Genomic DNA, 20716 nt, shown 5'->3' with positions numbered 1-20716 from the left:
AAATCTTTGGTTCTGGAATTGGTGGCTGGCAGCGGCTCGCTATGTCCTTAACCCGGCCCCTGTGGCTGGCCTGCCTTCCTCGGGCAAACTAGTGTCACAAAGAATCAACCAGCAGCACAATAAATAATTGATCTCCAACATGTGCTTCTAATTCTAATAAAGGGCATTTAACCACAGTGAGTATTGCATGTGACCGAAGTATGTTATGTGGAAATTGGAAGGTTTCTGATAACTTTCTGTAAAGAAGTTTTTCACAGTGAGTAAACCTCTCGGGGCTCTTTGTATCTCAAGTTCAAGTTGCTTAGATAGCGATTAAGGTCATTTTATAGGCCCCTGTGGTAAATGATAGCGTAGAGAAAAAAGCACTCTTTGGCTATGTAATTTAGCAAGACTTAATCTATTTGTTTGGGTTTTCATCCATCAGGCTTGCTGAAATGCTTTAAATAATTAACCTGTTTCACTGCAGCCTGAGGAGTCTCTAAAGTTTCCATCCAGGGCCCGACATGAGTGATTACCCAGCATGGATTGCTTTATTTATTTGCAAGACTCTCAATCTCTGTCCAGCTGCTTTTTTTTAGGGGGGGGGGAACAGGAGACAGATCCTAGCCACAGTATCCTTTTACTTTACAGTATTTATAAAATAGAATAAATTAATGAGACCAAACAGCAAATGGCAATAGTTTATTTTATTTATTTTATTTTCCCTGCTAGCAACTGAGTCTATAGCACTTTGAAACATTTAGGGATGTCGATCTCAGTCTCTAAACTCTGCACAAAGGATCCCAAACCACAGCCACAGACCTTTCCAAGGAAAGGAGAGCAGGGTGGCAGGATGAGGCAAGAGGCTGCTTGCCCCCAGCCAAATCTCATGATCCAACCACACAGTCATAAGAGGAGTGTGTTCAGTTGCTTTAGTAAACTAAGAGCAGTTAGAGAAACCCTTGGGAATTGACCCAGAGATAAGATTTTCCTTACTGGAGCAAAGCTCCAAAGCAATACAGACCATTGATGGTTTCTAGGTGACACCATGACCATGTCTCTTTAGGAAAATGCCCCTTGTAGGGAACCTTGCTTGCTCACTCCCTACAGAGTTATCTGAACTCAGTCCCATTTCACTAGGTTTTATTTTCAAAGACCTCATATCCAGGAGAACCTCTGCAGAGAATTTACCTAGTGCTTCCCTGCTGCTTAACCTGTGTGTTCTGTTACTTGCCCCTTTGCATTTTGCTTACGGTGCTAAAATCTTTTTTCTCTAAAGTGTAGGTCATACTGCTCCTTTAAAAATGAAAGAGAGAGAGAGAGAGAGAGAGTGAGAGAGAGAGAGAGAGAGAGAGAGAGAGAAGCCAGACTAATTTTGGAATTGAGGCAGGGCTTTGTGATTTATAGAGCACCACAGGCCTTATAGGCATAGGCGTGGTTTCTAGAAATTCACAGGCAAACTTACCTTAAAAATCCCAGGATTTTGTGCACACCTTGTAGAACTTTCAGGACAGAGAAATCAAGGCTTGTCATGGCTGGGACTAGAAGAATATTTTTGACTGAGTCGAATCTGGTGCCTAATCACTTAAATAGGAGTGGACCAGAGAATCTCCTTTGCATATGTCCTGGCCAATTCAGATATAATGAAATACAAATATTTAAAGTAAGGACCAGGTTACTTGGTGTGTGTTTAAAGTCCCCTCAAATGTTCTGAATATCTGATGTAGGTTGGTTTGGGGGGGGGGGGGTTGTCCTGAGACAATATTAGCAGAGTTTTCTTTTTTGCCTGAGTCATACCGTGCTGGCTTTACCCAAATCTCTGTGGATTTTAAACCATTTGTCCTAGTGAAAGTTCCAATAAAGCACAGAACATATTCTGTTGTGGGGAAGTAAGAAGGAAAAGGGCAGCAGAGAGCAGGCCTGGTCAATCCTTTTATCAAGGCCACTCAGCCACCAGTGTCTCAGAGGGATTTCCAGGCCAAAAGCAATTCTTTTGTGTTTGTTTTACAATAATAGTGGCATTTCCTCAACTCCCCAGAAAATGTGTCGTTTCCACAGCAACGACAAATGTCATGGACAAGTACAAGTTGGACCTAAATTGTACATCATTTTTTTTTTCTTACCAGCCTTGTTTCCTAGATAATTCCCTTAGATATATTGCTCGCTGTGTCAGAAAATCATACTTACTTTTACTCATGAAAAAGAAATCTGGAGATATGCAATCTTGGGCTGCCCTCTTTCCTTTCTATTTTCCCTTGCAGGGGTTGTGTTTGATTTGCACTTTCACAAGGTGGCTGCAAGAACTTCAGCTATCAAGACTGGCCAGACGGGGAGAGGGTGAGCAGGGAGAGTGACAGGGCATGTGCCAGCTAAGTCAGCCCCTATAAAAGAGCTTTCATGAAGGCCACACCCAGAGATTCCTGTTGACATCTCCTGCGCCAGAAACTTTAACACTGTGATTAAAGACCCCTCCCACCCCACCTCCAGCTGTGTGGGAGACTGGGCAGTCTATTTGCAATTTCTTTTAAACCTGAGCACGTTTGTTGTCCCAGTTAGGAATTTCTTTTTAGGAGAAAGCAGAGAATTGGTTGACGAAATGGAAATTTAAAATATGCACCTTACTGTTTTGTTGTGAGGATTCAATATATCTGCGTCAAATACTGCAGCTGCTTGATAAACTGGTGGCACGTGAAAATAATATTTTCTTCTCTCTTCCTGGGATTATTCATTCCTCAAGGGCCTTGTTCACAGATGGTGGAGCAATACCTTGATGCCACAATTTGTTTTCCATCTAATTAACTTCATTCAATAATTTCACACAATGCTGCTTGTGTTCTAATTATATGAGGAGCATTCTCGTTTTGTGATACACTGTACCCCATGCTGACTACATCAGCAAACAGAGTTTACACCACTGGGAATAGAGGTATATGCACACGCTTTTTGCATCATTTTAAGATCTTTATTATTAAGTAACTCATTGGGGGTGTCAAAGTATGTTATATAAATCTACGCAGAAATTAAATATAATTATTACACTGAAATTCTGATTTTACATTCTATTTTGGGTAAGAGGGTTTGATGGCAGAGGCACATAGCACATACATGTGTTTAATTGGACACTGATGCCCTTATCCTGGTATTGACAAGGCAAGCCTCAGGGACAGGCATAGTCCTGAAAGCAAAGCGAAGAGAAATGAAACTAGACGTGGGTGAAACAAGCTAAAAAATTTTTTTAATCATTGTATTTGTTGTGGTGGTGGTTTTCTTCTACTTAGTAGAACTCTAATTTAGCCAAGGAACTGCTGCTATGAAATCTATAACTACAGTGCGAATATAATTTTTAAAACGGGGTTGCATCCCTGAAGCAGGGAAGGAATTGTGACTTGTGACCTGAACAAATTTCTCATCCATAAACCAATACGAATTAAAGATTTGCACATGTGCATTTAAAAAGTAACCTTATTGTTCCTTGGCAAAAAAAAAGAAAAGAAAAGAGAGAGAGAAAAGAAGAAGAAGAAGAAGGCGGAGGAGGAAGAGGAGGAGGAGGGAGGGAGGGAAGAAAGGAGAAAAATGAGGAAAATGGAAAGAAAGAAAGAAGGCAAAAGAACACTTTACATACCTGTTTATTTTACCTTTGTTGATAATCTTGGACCATGTGATTTATTTTTATTTACTCATGTGGTTTAATTTAAATGAGAGAAAGGGATTTTCCAGAAAAAACAAAAATGATGTATGTATATTTAAATAAAATAAACAAGTAAAAACTGTGGCACATACCGCCAGCTCATAAACAAGTAAAAACTATGGCACAATACCGCCAGCTCATAAACAAGTAAAAACTGTGGCACAATACCGCCAGCTCATCAACAAAGTAAAAACAAAAACAAAACACAAATAATTCTGAATGTAGCTAATAACGCTTCAATTTATAAAGCTTAAAGTGACTCTTTGCTCTTAGGTAATTGGATATATGCTTAATGTAATCATGATTAACATCTTTTAACGTGGAAATAGAGGATACACATTTATCTCATGTCCTAAAATTTAAGCAACTTCATACAACTCAGATTACCGACTCGATGTGCATTAGAATCATCTTGATTGTATTCTATTTCACAAAAGCGTTCATTTAAATGATTGTTCCAAGTTCAGTGAAAGAGTTTCTTAAACTCCACGACTGAAGTCATTTATGCCTTGTAAAGCGACCAAGAGAAGGACGCATACATTACTACTGCTGGGCACAAAAAAAATGCCTCCCTCCCCACAAAAGATTCTCTCTCTTATGTAGCAGCCAAAGCTGCAGTCTTTCCAGACACAGGCAAGCAACATTTTCTCTCAAAGAGTCTGAGAATGTTTATAGCTGCCCACTAACCATCCCTTCACCTCTATGGGCATGATCCTGTCCCTTCATCATGTCACTGGGGAAGGAGGGAGGTGGCCCTAGGAAGTCCCCTTTGTCAGAGAACCCAGAAAAGTCATGATTGCCTTACTTTTGCTCTTGATGTGTTGGCATCAACCAGGGCATTTAAGAGAGATGCTGCTCTGAATCATGATGTTGATTTTTCTTCTACCTCACCAGTTAGAGAAAAAAATAGCTTCTGGCACTCATTGATCACTACCTGGGTAAGTGGCAGTGGAATTGGTGGCATTATCAGTTTCTTGCAGCCATTATATATAATTACCTCTGCTTGCTGACACTAAGACACTACGACAGGCAAACAAAGTGACTCAAACTGGTGAATGGATCTCACAGTCACATAGCTCAACATTACAGTTTTTTGAATTCATATTGTATATATCTTGGTTAGATGATATGATTTTTTTGGTAGGAAATCACACATTATGTTATCATTTTTTATATACTTAAAAATGTATTATTCATGCTGGGTATTTGTCTTCCTGTTTTTTTTTTATTTATTTATTCCAGCATTCATTCCTGCCCTTGTTCCCCATTACTAAATACTGTGTGCCTCCAATCGAAGACATAAATATATGAGATAATAAAAGGAAATGAATTCTAATCAATTAATAGCGTTCTTAATTCAAGATAGGCTAGCAAGAAAACTTTTAATATTTCAGAACTACAGCATTTTTTAAGTTATCTTTTACCAAGTTTAACCTACTCAACTTACTCACCGTCACCATAAAACATAGCTATGACATTGTTCACAAGCCATGTTTACAACTACTTGCCTTAAGGTGATTGGCTGGAGAGTAAAATGATCGAGGGGTACCCCTCGTAATTACAACTTAGGACTACATTTGGGATTCAACAGAGATTCTATTTAAAGTCAGAAAAGCTTTCTGATAAGGTGCTTCCTTACACTCATCCGGGGCAGAAGTGGTGTTCTCCTCGGGGTTTTCACAGCTACTGACAATGGCAACTGCACTAAATGATCTTCGTCGGACTTTGGTGTCTGATGTGCAGGATTCTCGAACTGGCGGTGGTTTTTCCATGTTGTGCAGCTGCTGGTCTTTCCAGTCCAACTGTTTGGCACTGCAAAAGGGGGCATATACCTCCACACTTCCCTCGAACTGCAGGCAGTTCACTTTGTAATACTTTCTCTTCACTTCCAAGACATCGTGAAACCTGTGGCCCCAGAGGATTTCTCGGGGAACGTAGGAGCTCCTAGATTGGTGGGATGTCCCAGTAGAATCACCAGTGTAGATAAACGTCACCAAAATCTCAAAGTTATCTTTGGCTACCGCTTTGCGGTCAAGGGCATACAGAGGGCTCTCGTGGTCAATTTCGTGAACAATAGTTACTGGTGTGACCAGGATGATCTGGTCATTGACTAACTTGAGGTCTTTAAATGCCATCGTCATCCTCCCTTCACTGTCTTCTGTGTAGCGGAGAAGCTGGGCTCTAACTGTTCCTTCTACCACGTGGTTTGGTCGGAAGTCACCAATGCGCCACATGAGGCAAAGCTTCCCGTCTCTCATGCCTATGAGTGCAAAATAGCTAAAACGTATGGTTTGGGCTCTCTTCCGAGCAGTTGCCATTTTGGCCAAGGCGGCCCCGATGATGAAGGTATTTATGATGCAGCTTAAGATGGACTGAAGGATCACCATGAGCACTGCCACAGAGCATTCTTCGGTGACACAACGGTAGCCGTACCCTATGGTGGTTTGGGTCTCGAGGGAGAATAAAAACGCCGCTGTAAAAGAATGGACATTGTCGACACAAGGCGTGATGTCCGGGTCATTTAACAGATCTCCGTGATGAAACGCTATGAGCCAAAAGATGGAGCCAAAGATCAACCATGAGAGAATGTAAGATAAAGAAAATATCACAAACATATGGCGCCACTTGGTGTCCACAAGAGTGGTGAAGATGTCGACCACATAGCTCCCCCATTCCCCGAAAATGTGCTTGAAGTACACATTACAGCTGCCGTCTTTGTGGAGCAGACGTCTTCTTGCTCTTCTCTTCTCAGCTATAACGTGCTCTGGGGGGTAGCCGGGGTATTTGGAGTCCACGTTGACAATCCTGTAGCTGCTGCTGTAATAGCTCATTCTTTCCTGTGTCCTTAGAGCATCCAGGTGTGTTTTGTAGTAGTAATAATTCTAGGTGCGTTGCTATTGTTTTGGTTTGAGTTTTCAGTTAAAATCTAAAAAAAAAAAAAAAAAAAAATTAAACAAACTTTAGCTTTAGCTTTCCATTTCCATCTTTACATCTTTACAGCAATTCGCCAAATTTGGAGCAGTGCTATGCCACCTAAAATAGCTAAGACTGCATTTGAACATTAGAGGCACTCAATATTGATTACTCATTTCAGTTTAGAATCCAAACTCAGTCATTATAGGAATAAAATATGCAATTAGAGAAAATAACATTTTTATGTATGCATAAGGCTTGAATAAACACTGTGATTATACCAGATGATGCCTCCCTACCTTTTCTGACCTGACATTAAAAAAGAAATTGCTTTATTTGTATAGACTCCTATTGCATGATGGCATTTAGAAAACAACATATTCTATAATATAAAAAGACAAACTATAATTCAAATATGTGTCCAGCAGTCGTATAAGCTTTCTAAGTCAAATGGTTTTCCTTAAAACAAGGATGCAAGAAGGAGTTTCTACTTTCATATGATAATGCTACTTACATACTGCTTGCTATAATGGGCAATCCCTCACCTTCAGGGCCTCTTGCTCTACTTTCTCTTTTTTCCACGGACGCCTTTCTTCCTTGTGTACTTCCCAGGACAGAACAGAACTACAGAGGCACCTACTTCACGTTAAACTCCTTTTCCCCTAGCTCCACCTTTAGTCTTGAAAGAAAAAAAATGTTTCTTTATCCCAGAAGAGTTAAAACCACTCCCAGGCAAGCTCTCAGCAAGGTGTAAAATTGCTTCTACCTTTGTCTCATAACATCCATCTTTTTTTTTCTTTCTCTTTCTTTTTTTTTTTTGGGACACTGGCAGCTCTTCTCTTCCCCTCTGACTAGAAGCCGAAAATTTGCCAAAGTTGCTAATCTTGTTTCCCTCTTAAAGGGAGCATGCTACAATTGGACCCTTCTGTCCAGCTCTTCAGTGTTTTTCTGATGCTTTCACAGCTATCCTAAGCGAAATAATTTTTCTCCCTTCAAATTTAGTCTTGAAAAGATCAAGACAGAATGTACAGTTCTTAGTTCTTATCATGTTAAGCATCCATGATACGGGCCAATGGATTTCCCAGCTCAAATCTGAAAGTAAAGTTAAAAAATGCAATGTCAAAATTGTCCTTAGTTACTTCTGTGCCAAAGAAGAAAGAAGTAACTGCAGCCTAATTTTAATGGTTTAGTAATTATTAGAATATGTGTTCTACACAGTCGGGCTCTGCGAGATGGGATAAAGGGAGTATAACAGGGAAACTTTAGAGGATCTGCCAGTCCACTGCACAGAAAATACAGTATGAGTAAGTGCTATTCCAACGTTGAGACCCATTGGAGCCAACCAGGGAAATTAATCACTAAGTACATACTTAGCATCTTCCCTGCTGCAAAAAGGCAGAAAGGGTTAACTTCCCTGCAGTGAAAGAGAATCATTTTTCTTTTCCTCCAGGGATTGGGGCCCACTTTACAATAAACTCTTTGTTTAGTGGACCACTTACGAGGATGGACTCTGCTTGCTGCTGAAAAATCTTGCAAGGCATGTATCGATTCCTCTCTGCCCCTCTCCTGCCTGTCGGTCGCTTTATCCACTCATTCTCCAGATCTGTTTTGAGTCGTTAACATCCTTTCCTTCATGAGCACAAAACTGTGTTTTGTGGGACGCAATAGTACAATTTTAGGATGTGACTCTGGGCTGCCAAATTGCTTACTGGAATGTCGACCATGAAATATTGCCACAAATTTTGTCCATAACATGCACCATCCATTGGAGGTCCCTGTCCAATTCGTCATTGAACAATACGTCTCAGTCTCTACTCTCCCACCTGATCCTATGGGGCATGAGAATGGGACCAGTGATGATTAAAGGCCCATATGATTTCAAATTAAAAATCAGATTTGGAGATAGAATCATTTTCTTGTTAAATGCTCTACATTCACTTCCTTCAAGGGAACTACACACATTGGGGGAGTCTGAGAGTTAGAAAACACAGTTCGTAAATCAAGAGCTACTGTGTGCCTCTGCTCTTTTCTGCTGCCAGAATAAAAGAAGTTTTTATTTGAAGTGGCATTCAGTTGGCATCACTTTGAATTCCAGTGATACCAGCAACTGTTATAAACAAGCCGCTTTTAAAACACCTTCCAAAATGTGCTAATTAGGGAATGAATTTTTAGTTAACACAAGTTACAAGTGAGCAAATTTGAATATGTGGAAAATTTGTTGCTGAATAATGTAACCATTTCAGAGGTACAAGTTACAACTGTGAGGATTCTGCCCTGAACTCACCATGTCCTCTGATGTGGTTTGCTATTGTGAATACTAATTTCAACTTGTCCAGAGACGAGCATTCAGATCTTAAGTTTACATACTTTATTCACAATTTTTTGAAACTCCAACCACATAAACTTTTAAAAAGACAATTGTCTTTAAGCTAAATGAAACATTCTAATCCAATGAATCATATTCGGTCTGATTCATTTCTCAATCTACATTAGATGAGCAAAGAACTTTACAGAGGCAGGTCCTTTTGCCAAAATAAATATGTATTACTTTCTTGCTTAGTATACTGTGTTAATTTGAGTGCTTTTCCAATTCTTTGGCATTAAATAATAGAGGATAGCACTTGTTGATATTTATCATTTGTACTTCTTAGTATTGAAATTTGGCCTTAAAAGTATCTTAATGCTTTTATAATCATCTTGTCACCAAGGAGTCCATGATGAGAAAGCATTTGCAATGTTCTTACTTCTGTATTTCTTTTTGTATGTTTCAGTCTATAAACTGCTAGTGGCTATTTCATTGGTCTCAAAATTCCCTTTCTTAAAAATTGAGTATGAAAATTAGATCAACTATAATTACAAAATTGTGAAATATAAAGTTCAAAGGTAAATGCTGAATCAGGTAAGGTCTGTTTTGCCAGGTAATGAATAACAAAGGTAGGGAAAGCATAGGGATTGTGTTGCCATGACATAATTCTTTTATAGAAGAGGCTAGAGTAAGAGGCAATACACAGATGAGTTGGTGGCATTTCCTCAGGATGCCATCAAAGTTCAATGGAAAATCCAAAGACTCTAAGGAAAGCACTGAGAAATTCCTTGATTTACTTCATCCCATGGAAAGAGCTGAGAGAGAGGAAGTTAGAGGAGTCATTAAACCCAATCCTGATTGTCACTTTTCTTATATCTTGCTCATTGTATTAAGTAAAGACATTTTAAAAAAATTATGAATCTACTTTGACTAGTAGGATCTGCTTTTAGGCCTCAGCTTTCTAGGTCTCTGTATGGATTCAAGGAGAAACCTGTGCTAATTTAGCACATATCAAATGGGCCATAAACACAGCAGGGGACATTTGCAACAAAGCAACTGAGCATCCTACATATTTGTCCCTGTTTCTTCCTGTGCCTCATCAGACTCATAAATTTTGAAGCAATTCCTTTGCCACATTGCCATGTCCCCTCAAATTTAGCTATTTACCAGGTAAACTACTCTCGTAGATAATTCTTCAAAGGTAGGCTCTTCATTGCATGTTGAGGGGACAGCACAATGGTTACCATCCTGTGTCACTTTCACGATACAATCTGATCTTGTCTATAGCATAATATAGTAATATGAATTGTCTTCCTTGTATACGTTGATATGCACCACAAAAAAAAATGATCTAAAATTTTTATGGTAAAATCCAGTCATTAATGTCTGTAGCCTTTGAGGTTAACAAGTACCTTTTATTTTTTAATCACATAAACCGTAAAGGACCTGAGGTACTTAATCCATGAAGTCATCAGTTATCAAGTTACTTTCTTGGCAACTATTAGATGAGATAAGTTTTTGTGGAAACGTGAGAACTGGTGGGGTAGGGAGTAGAAAAGATGTCCTAATTTCTCAGACAGGTCAGTGCCCTTGAAGACATGCTGGGGTGGAGTTCTCAGGGGAAGAGGGAGGTACAGGCAGCATGGTAGGTGAGGACTAGCTCAGTAGATGAATGTGCAATCAGATGGCACATGTGGGTGGGCTTTGGGTGCTAAGGAGGAGAGAGAGAGAAAGGGCTATAAATGAGTCAGGACCTCCCCTCGCCCCACCAAAAATTAGGCTGGCTTGCTATCTTGCACAAAACCTGTTCCACAACTTCTTGCCTTGAAATTATGCAGGAACCTTATCTAGCCTGGAATCCTCTTAAGACATTTATACCCATGTAAGTGGAGCTCTTCATTCACCCAAAACCTTTCAGATAACTGCCAGTACTTCTCTGAACACTCCCTGACTCCCCAACTTCACACAGTTTCTCCTTTGCTGACAAGTCAATGGCATTCTCACATTTTCTTCTCATCCCTAGAGTAGGCCTCTGGTTGACCTACATCTCTCCTCCTCTTTCTGTTCTCTTCTCCCTCCCACCCCAACCCAATGTCTTGGTGACCGAGGATTTTACCCCTTTCCTGAGATAACTTTTCAATTACTCCTCCTGAATAAATGTAAGAAAGTTTTGCACCAATGTATTGTAGAAAATGGGTTGTAATATGTTATGAGCAAACAACTAAAGCCGGGAAGAAATCCAGTTACAGCCTTGCTAGTAACATGGTCTAAAGATCTGGTTTCTAGCCCAGTTTCTCCTTAAGTAATAACTACACTCTAATTATAAATCCTACCTCACCCAAAATGTGGCTGCATTTTATAAAGCAGAAGAAATGTGGAGATTGTGATTATGTTTGTTCATGTTTTGGGGTGTCAAGATTGTACCAAAATAATATAAATTATAATTCCAGGTTATCTGGCTTAAAAGTCAAATTATCTTAATAAGAAACAGTCTAAAATAAAGGGGCTTTTTTGGTGTCATAGAGAAACCCGAATTGTAATAGGAGGTAGACTCCAGTTCCAGGTCTGTCAACTTCTTGAGCCTCTTGTGTAAATAACTGTTCTCTGAATTTCAGTGTATTCATTCTTGAAATGGTGCTATGAACCCTGTGTCACCAAGTTACTGTGAGGTTTGGATGAGATGATGAATGGGAAGCCACCTTTTATTGTACTAGGCACATAGTAGTTATTCTCAGTAATTATTGCTTAAATCTGAAAGCACTGAGAATTCTGTTTCTTGAATGCCACAAGAACTCACTGTTTCCTACCACTAAGATATCAGGACCGTCTCTCTCTCTCCTTCCACTAGTTTTCAAAGCCCTAAAGACCAAGTAACATTTCTTTCTTATTCACAACTGTCACGACATGGGAAATCACCTGTTTCTTGCTCTCAACACACACACACACACACACACACTCATATACACACATACTCATACATCCAACTATGTTTAAAATTTTTACTACTATTTACCCTGAAGAACCAGCCTAAGGGAAACAAGACTGACAATGTTGGCAAAGTTAAGAGGTTAAAGAAATTCATGAGGTGATTATCATGCTTATGTTTTGTCTTAAATTGTGTGTAACTGTTTTACTAAGATGGTTCTGACGCTTTCTCTAGCTCTTGAAAATCAGCCTGCCTATCCCTGTCTTGGTTAGATGCTAGCCCAAGTTGCTTAGATTTTTACCTTGAGCTAGATCTGGGTTGGTGCGGAAGTTAGATATCATGAGATCTAAAATTCCTTTAAAATCTGGTGTCCACAGTTCAATTTCTCCTTGTTGTATAAAGAAAGCACTACCCCAATGGTCTCTAAATTCTCCATTGGAGAATTTGTTACTGATTATTTTCATTTTTGTTTTTTTAATTCATTTTTGTAAACTGAGTTCCTACTATGCACTAGACTCACATACTTTTAGGGATAAATATGAAAACAATAAAAATAGACAATCTGTAACAGTAATAACTACCATGAAGGAAGCAAGATAAAGTGCTAGTATGGAGAAGGACCTGGGGCAAGGAGGGAGGTTGCTGTTTAACAAAGGACAGCAGAGAAAGTTTGACCAAGAACCTGACATTTACATTGAAAGCATTCTCTTCTCTCCTAGCCTTAGGTAAAAACTCTCTCAACTCAGACCTTGCTGTCTATTTTGTTTGAGGCACAGTCACTATCTGGTTGTTAATGCTCTCATTATTTATAGGTGTAGTTTAGCTGCTGCGCCCCAGCTCTAAGCTAATTTTAAGACCTAAGGCTCCTAAGAAGTAATAATTACAGGAACTCATCTGCATTTTATCATTGAATTCACACTTTCCTCATCTCTCTCACCTGGTTTACATAACAGTCTTTGAACTCATCTCTTGCCTCTTTCATCCAGAATGAACATTCTAAACCTGAACTGTAAGTATCGCTCCTCCTGCTTCCGGGAGTACACAGTCCAAGCTCCACAATGTGGTCTTACAGCAAAATGGGGAAAGGGTAGGGATATGGAGATCAAAGGCTTGGATTCTAGTTATGGTTCTACCACATCTTAGCTACACGAGATCAGCATCTTTCAACTTCACTGTGTGTATTTCAAACATGGAGACAATAGTTGATTTATCTCAAGATGTTTTTGTGGAGAATAAATGGCATGATAGAAAAGGGCACAATAGCTAGCACCAGGAAACTCTTTTTTATTGATAGTCCTTCTTTCACCCTTGACTTGAATAAATATCTCTCCTCAGATAGCTTATCACGCTGGATCTTATCTAGGCTGGGAGAGATGATGTCCAAGCTATAAGCTGAAAGATAAACAGGAGTTAACGAAATAAGGAGAGCAAGAAGCTGTTGTCCAGGCAGAGGAGACAATATTTGCAAAGGACATTCTTTCCAAAGACCTGAAAGGGGGCAAGGGTCAGAACTAGGGAGAGCTGAGGCTAGAAAGAGAGAGCAAGCCACAGTATAAAGTATCTCATAGATAGAATTAAAGATTTGAGTCTTTCTCCCAAGAACAGTAAAAGCTATTGAAGTATCTTAACTAAGGGCATTACATAATGTTTTTCATTTTTAAAAGATCACACTGCTGTCCAAGGGAAAATTGGTTGGAGAAATTTAAGAGCAGATGGGGGCGGGGGAGGTTAACCAGGAAGCTATTTCAGCACCCAGGATGAGATGATCATGGCTAGGATTAGGATGATGTCAGTGGAGATGGCAAAAACCACCTGTGACTATAGTGTTTTTTTACCTTGAAGCTGGAGGAGGGTCGCACGGTGTAGGAGTGGCCGGTCAGAATTTCACAAACAGGACTGAATCTTGAGGAAATGACACAAAGGTGCTGAATCCTATTATTTAATGCAACGACCAGGAGTTAAGAGGCCAGTGGTGAGGAGGTGGGGTGTATCTAATTGTCCAAGGAGAAAGACACAAGTCATAGCTCCTTAGAAGGCAGTCTGTGAAACAAAATTTTCATTTTGCCTTGCCTCTTGCATCTGTTCAAATCAGGTTCTCTCTCCCCATATTTGATACTATAAACTACCTGATAGCTTTTCAATAATATTTTCTTCTGCTTGTGTTAACCAGGGACAATTTTTGTTGCTTGAACAACAACAAAAAATTCAGTTTACTGTACATTTTTAAAATATCTCCTATATATAAGAATAGTGTATAATTACTCTCCATTACTCCCATCATGCAAGTCCTTTAGTTTGTATTAAAATAGATCTTAAATCTAATCACTTCTCACTGTTGTCTAAACCACCATGTCTTCAGTGGGCCATGTCTTCTTCAGTGAACCAAAGCAACAGCTTCCTAAGAGGTCTCCTATCTTGCCCTTGCTGTACTTCAATCTGTTCTCCTTTAAAAACAAAATCAAAACATGTCACTCATTGTGTTAAACTCTCCAGTGTCTTCCCGTTGCAATTAAAGTAATTTATATAATCTATGATGTATACAGATTGTATACATCTGACCTCTGTCCATCTCTCTAAAGTGTCTTCTGCTACTCTGTTTCTCACTGTTCCGTGGTAGGTAGGGAGCTTCACTTTCTACTAACACAAGGGTCAGAAAAATACAGCCTGAGGGCCAAATCCAACTGGTTGTTTCTGTAAATAAAGTTTTATTGAAACTCAGCCAGACCATTGTTTACTGTCAATGAAGGAATTCAGGAAATGCTACTCCCAAATATGCTGATTCCTTTTAACTGAAGGCACATTGGGGACAGTGGATATAGGCAGAGGCTTTCTCTGGGCTCCTCTTGCCAGCCTAGGGACAGCTCCTCTGAAGAGAACTCAGTTGTCATTGATCCTCTCCCCAGAAGTTTCATCGACTGGGGAAGGTTAACTGGTATCACAAGAGAGATGGCTGGAAGTCCAAGCCATATGCAGACACACTTTGTCACAGACTGTCACCTATTCTTCTCAGGGTCCATTCATCTTTTCCCCAAATCATGTATACCCCCTCAATTGCCTGCATTCCCCCTCCTTTCTTTGTTATGAGGAAGGTATAATAAGCTTTTAAATCTCATTGGTTTCTTGAATATTCACTTTCTTTCCTGTGATGCCCTCATGCACATAATGTATATATATATATACCTCTTCTCCTCTTAACCTGCCTGCCTGTTGTCAGCTCATTTCATAGACTCAATTATCGAACCCTCAGAGGGTAGAGGGAAAGTCTTCTCTATATCATGCAACCTAGCAGAGTTGAGTAGTTGCAACAGAGATCATGTGAGCCACACAATCTAAAATATTTATGATCCTGAATATTATATTCTTTGGCTGTTTACAGAAAAGTTTGCCAAATTCCTGCTCTACACCCAAGGATGTTCCTACCACTGATTTCTTTTGTGTTTTTGTTTTTGTTTTTTGTTTTTTGTGGTTTTTTTTTTTTTTTGGCTGACTGGATTACTCATGGAATAGATTATAAGCTCCCTGCAAAAAGGGTCAAACTTTTCTTATTCACTTCTATATCCCCAGCAGTTAGAGCAATACGTGGCACATAGGCATTTGCTAATTATACTTTGAAAGAAAGAATAAATAATTGAACAATACAAAGATGGCATTTATCATCAAGAAAATTTCAGTCCTATAAGAGAATCACATTCCTAGAACTGTAAAAACATCAGTGCTGACAGTTCTCCGAACACTGGTTCTCAGTTCCTTCCATTTATCTTACCTCTCCTCTCTCACAGCTCCCAGTTTATAGACAGTTAAAAAACAAAAAAGTCATACTATTTGTGTTTGCTTAGCTGCTTCCTTAGAACTGCCTATAGATGTCAACATGGCAATTGCATGTGACTATGCTACAGAACTCTCTGGAATTGTAGATTTTTAAAAAAATTCTGCCTTGCATTAAGGAGTGTTTAATTAAATTTGTTAAATCTCTAATTGAATCACTAGAACTGTGACTCCTCCAATATTAATGCAAGTTATTATATTTTCATTTTAAAGATATATTCAAATACATATATTGAATTTGAAGTATTTCTGGAGGTAAGCTATATGTAACAATTGAGCCTATAAATTTGGTTCACCCTCAAATCCAGTAATTCCATTTGTAAAAATGTATTCTAAGGAAATTATATCATGGATGACCACAAAGATGACTACTTTGGAGGAATATTTATAGTGATAAAATTCAGCTGTGACTGAGGCATGTTATAAATGTGGAATTGGTTTCATAGGCACAGGTACAATCATATAATTACTCTGTAGCCACTAAAAGTGATGGAATAGAAGAATAACAAGAAAAATATATTTTAACATATTGTTTAATGAAAATAAAAACAGGACTATAAAACAACCTATTTTTAAGTTTAAATATATTTAAATAGGGAGAAATGACAGAATGCTGTACAACAAAATGTGAATTGTGGCCCTCTCTGTTTGGTTCCATTATTTTTCTCCTCCTTTTTTCTTCTACTCTCGCATTTATATTTTATAAAATTTTACAATTAATAGGCACAACTTTTGCAGAAATAAAAACAGGTATTTTCAGTTGATACTTTGAAGCATACCAACTCTGAGGTTTCGTAAAGGGAAAACAAACCAATAGCAATCTAAAAGCATTTATTAGACCTTTTAAAAAGACAGCTATAAATAGTCTAGAGAGGCAGACAGTCTTACAGACATTTAAAGTCAGACATTGATGCTGTAATTTTTGCTGGAACAATTCGCAGAAACAAATATAGTGACATTTAATTCATCTAAGTAAAACCAGATCTCATTTAAAACAAGGAGGTGGGAGGAAGAAGGAATCGGGTCAAATTTGGCCACTGGAGACCGATTAGAGAAATCAAGAAAGCAGTCAGTAACAAATCAGGGGTCTTTAAAGCAGGATTAGAACTAAACAGGCATCAAAATGCAGGTCCACTTTCCAGTGCCCTCTTTTGCCCCTTCCCTCTTCCAGACCATATTATACTGCTATTACCTTCATTTCTTGTCTTGGTATAGCAAAGTCTGTTTTAGGAATCTTTTATCTTAATATTTTCAATAACTTTGGAAAGAAAATGTTCAAAATTTTGCTATTTTGCAACTTGACTAAGGTCTGTGTTGATAGACTTTTAAAACCCAAAGAAATGGTCCTTTAAACGGATGAACCCTGAGGAGAGCAATTATGTATTTCTGATGCAGATTTGCCTTAATAACTAGCCCTAGCTATTTGGTTCTTAATACATATTCATGAACTCCACTACCACGTGTAGGTACCCCTACAAGCAGTACAGGAAAGTGGTGTTTTTTAAAGTCTACTAATAATTTGTTTCCAAAATTCTAGGGGAGCATGTTACCCTTGCAGATCCTGGGTTCCACCCCAATCATTCTGATTCAAGTGGTCCCCAGTTCCTGGAGATGAAGATCTATTACCTTAAAGTTTCTCGGTCCTGGTAGACATGAGTTTGAGTTCAAATGCCTGCTTGATCACTAAGTGAGACCAACTGTGCACTTTTGCACAAGTTAATCAACCTCTTTGAAACTCTGCTCATCTGAAAATGCAGAGCAATGGATTGTTATGAGGATAAAATAAAGCTGTGCTCTCAAACCTTTCACAGTACATGATAGCTTTTAATCACAGTGCTTCCTAGTCATAACTGTAATCTGAACTGAATCAAAGAACTAATGGAAAGTTGAATCATCTTATGCAGATCAATGTCATCATTCAAGTGCAGATCCAAATAAGAAGAGAGAAAAAGGAAGAGAGTTAACTGCCTTTTTTCTTCCACCGTGAATTATAAGATTGGGAATTTCTCAGACTTGTTTAAGAAGTCCCTTTTAGCATCTAATTGCCTTGACCTTCATTACCCTGAGGAGGACATGACAGAGCCGTCCAGAACAACTACAAATATCACTAAGAATAGAAGTCATGTTGTACTAGTCACCGACTTTGCTTTTTACAACAGAGTGACAACATTCTTCATTGTGGTTCTAAATGCCAGGTTACCTATGACTGACCTTTAATAGCTCCCATATAATTTTGGGGGAAGCTGCTTTGGTTGAACCTAACTGTTCATTTCAAAACAAATGTAATTTATGGAAAGCATATGTGTCATGACTTTTGACCTTCTCAAAGTTTGGGATTTATGGTATTCCAACAGAAATCCACGTCCTATCTCTCTGCTGCTTTTTTCCCAACTTGTGAGAACTGCTTGCAAATTGTCCTCTTTGGCAATTTACAGAGAGTCTATTTATTAGTCTACTCAAGCTGCTGGGAATCTTTAAACTCACAGATGTCATTTGCTCGTAGACCAGGAACTCCCTGGATAGTGTCTACAACTTCTTTGACCTTTAAATGATTGAGTTTCTGTTTTAAGCTGTCAGAATGAAAACTCAGGACATCTTTATAGGGGAGGAAAATAAAGCAAGTGTTATTGGCTGATGGTTCAATTCCCATTTTCCCGGCGGATACAGATAAATCAAGAAGGCCTTAAAATACAAGACAAAAGATCTTTCCAGGAAGATCCAGATAAATAGCCTCTCGAGACAATATGTTAAGCTATATGTTGTCTGGCACATGAGATTAGCTTTCTATTAGTGCATGCCTTCTTAAGGCCCTTGGCAAGGCAGAATTGCCACTTACTGTAGACAATAGAAAATTTAGGTAGCTGCCAGGAATTAGTGTATTTAATAGACTCTTGAATTTCCACATATCTAATATTTTATACTTTCTCTACAGTTACACTTTTGTTTCTACTATAATGTTATAGAAGAAGAATTAATGATCCTGTCCTGATTTGGAAGGTTTGGGGTTTCATTATCTATGAATGCCTATGCAAACAGTGGCAACCCAAGTTAGTAATAGTTTCCTTAAAAAGAGAAGTCGTAATTCTCAGCATTTCCCAGGCTGGCAAATTCATTTTAATGGGCAATGAAGAATTGACTTTGGGGAAGTGGGGGCACTTTTCCTTCAAATCTTGATGATAAGAGGTTTAAACCTTAGCTGGAAGAATATTTATATCCTTTAGCCAATGCCTGTAATGGTCTGGGAAAGATCATGGAAACAGCTTTTGTGTATTCTTTAATTCAATCAACATTTAACTATACCTGAGTTATCATGAAGACTATGGTTAAGAATGATGAAGAGCATTACTGGCCTTAGGAAGCTCCTTTTGTCCAAGTAAACCACAGACATTCCATCAGGACAGCCTTCTGAGAATGGAGATGTCTATGGTAGAATTATATCAAAGTGAGCATGATGCTGTTAGATCTAAAATAAAGGTGGCCAGGTTTGAGAACTTCCCCAGCATTTAGGAAACAAAGCTGCTTCTTCACGATTCTGCTTTTGTGGCTAATTCTTGATTTTCTAGGCTACTGAAGCAAGAAAGTATCATTGATAACCCATAAAAGGAAAGTAGTGAGAAATCAATTTGCATTTGAATTGGAATAAATCATATGCTTTGAAAAGAATGCCACATTACAAATGATTTTCTGCTTCCTTGAAATCGAGCTATCAGATAAGAAAGATGTAATCGAGGGGAACATTCTGGGTAGTTGAGCAAAAGGCAGGTTAGGAATTTTAATTTTAATTCCTTGGGGTAATTCATCCAGCAGATAATGTGCCTGTAGAAATTTGAATGAGGCCTGGCTTGAACAAACAGATTATTTCCCACATCCAACTCAAAATTCTTTTTAGCCAATAATGTACACAGTGGAGCTATATGGGGAAAGATTTCCAATATATTTTGAAAATTCAATAATTTTTAGCTACTGATTATATTAAAGATTATTCATAAAATTTCAACTGTAGATCACATGGTATCCCTTTATTTTAGGTTTATTGGAGACATGGACAAAAGTTTTCTCCAGTAATAAAATTGTTTTTTGCTTCAACTTAATCAATATGCCATTATGCACCCATGTGTGGTAGATAATATTTATGAAAAATCAATTCAATTGATGTGCCTCAGGAGTACTGCAGAAGTCTAAAATACAAATGGAAATATTATACTATAAGCTAAAATTATTTTTTATCCATTCACAGAGTTTAGGACCAGAGGAAGAAATATTGGCTCTTTAGCGGGGAAGTACAAACATCATTGGCATTTGAACTCCCAAATCTCATGTAACTTTTCCCACAGAAAGATAGACTGGGTGTCCTCAATAAAAAACAAAACAAAACAAAACAAAACAATAGAAACCAATCCTCAAAGACTGAATTTGAACAATTTGTGAATATATGCATGCCAGCTCCCATATCCACAAACATTTAAGAGAGAAGACATAATAGGCTGAGTGAATATTTGTCTTGTTAATTTATTCATATTTGGCTAAATGTCACTAAAGTCTTGTGAAAACCAAAGGCCCTGCCTATCATCCCCCAGCTTTCCGGGGCTCCCACTTGGTTCTTATAGGGTCACCTGGGCGTGGGGTCACCTGGGCATGGCGGCACACTGTCTATCCTGTGCCATCCAGCAAAATAAATCTCCACCACATTCTGACCTCTATTCTTCTCATGTGAATCAAAGAATGTTCCTCGCGTGGAAGCCACACATGGGGATTGGTGACTGTGCCTATAAAAGGGCGTATTTCCTCGGTCCTTTTGGCCAATCAGATTTTGCCAATTAGTTCAATAGAACAGCACTAATCAAAACTTCAACCAATTAAACAGTAATGTCAAGGAAGTTGAAAAGTACAACCAGGTATTCAGTGGGGTACAACCTCGAAGGTCCAGCCCTCAGGTAATTTGTGATGCTAATCAAGGTTTCTCTGTGTACTTCCATCTTCTGCTTTGAATGACATCTTCCCCTCAGCCTAGCTCAGTCTCTTCTTTAAGGAGCTTAGTGCTATGTCTGTCACTCTCCCCTAATCCTAACAGCATTCCTGA

General features: G+C 38.7%; 1 protein-coding gene across 5 annotated transcripts in view; it reads right to left on the bottom strand.

Annotated features, from left to right (window-relative positions):
- Window positions 1-2895: 2895 nt before the first annotated feature.
- The window catches only part of KCNJ16 (potassium inwardly rectifying channel subfamily J member 16), a 54506-nt gene continuing 36685 nt past the window's right edge, over window positions 2896-20716 (bottom strand). For 3 of the 5 annotated variants that reach the window (XM_012747450.2, XM_012747451.2, XM_012747449.3), the window contains one exon: window positions 2896-6593. In XM_012747450.2, coding sequence (XP_012602904.2) covers window positions 5239-6498 — 1260 coding nt within the window. In that variant the 5' untranslated portion in view covers window positions 6499-6593 and the 3' untranslated portion in view covers window positions 2896-5238. Of the gene's footprint in view, window positions 6594-7125; window positions 7970-8079; window positions 8410-20716 lie in introns of those variants that run through there. The other 2 variants (XM_075994704.1, XM_012747452.2) reach the window with 2 other exon arrangements.

Source organism: Microcebus murinus, chromosome 18, assembly GCF_040939455.1.
Source record: "Microcebus murinus isolate Inina chromosome 18, M.murinus_Inina_mat1.0, whole genome shotgun sequence".
In the NCBI taxonomy this organism is placed as follows: domain Eukaryota; kingdom Metazoa; phylum Chordata; class Mammalia; order Primates; family Cheirogaleidae; genus Microcebus; species Microcebus murinus.
The sequence above is the reverse complement of the archived record's forward strand: the minus strand, read 5'-3'. Positions and strand labels throughout refer to the sequence as shown.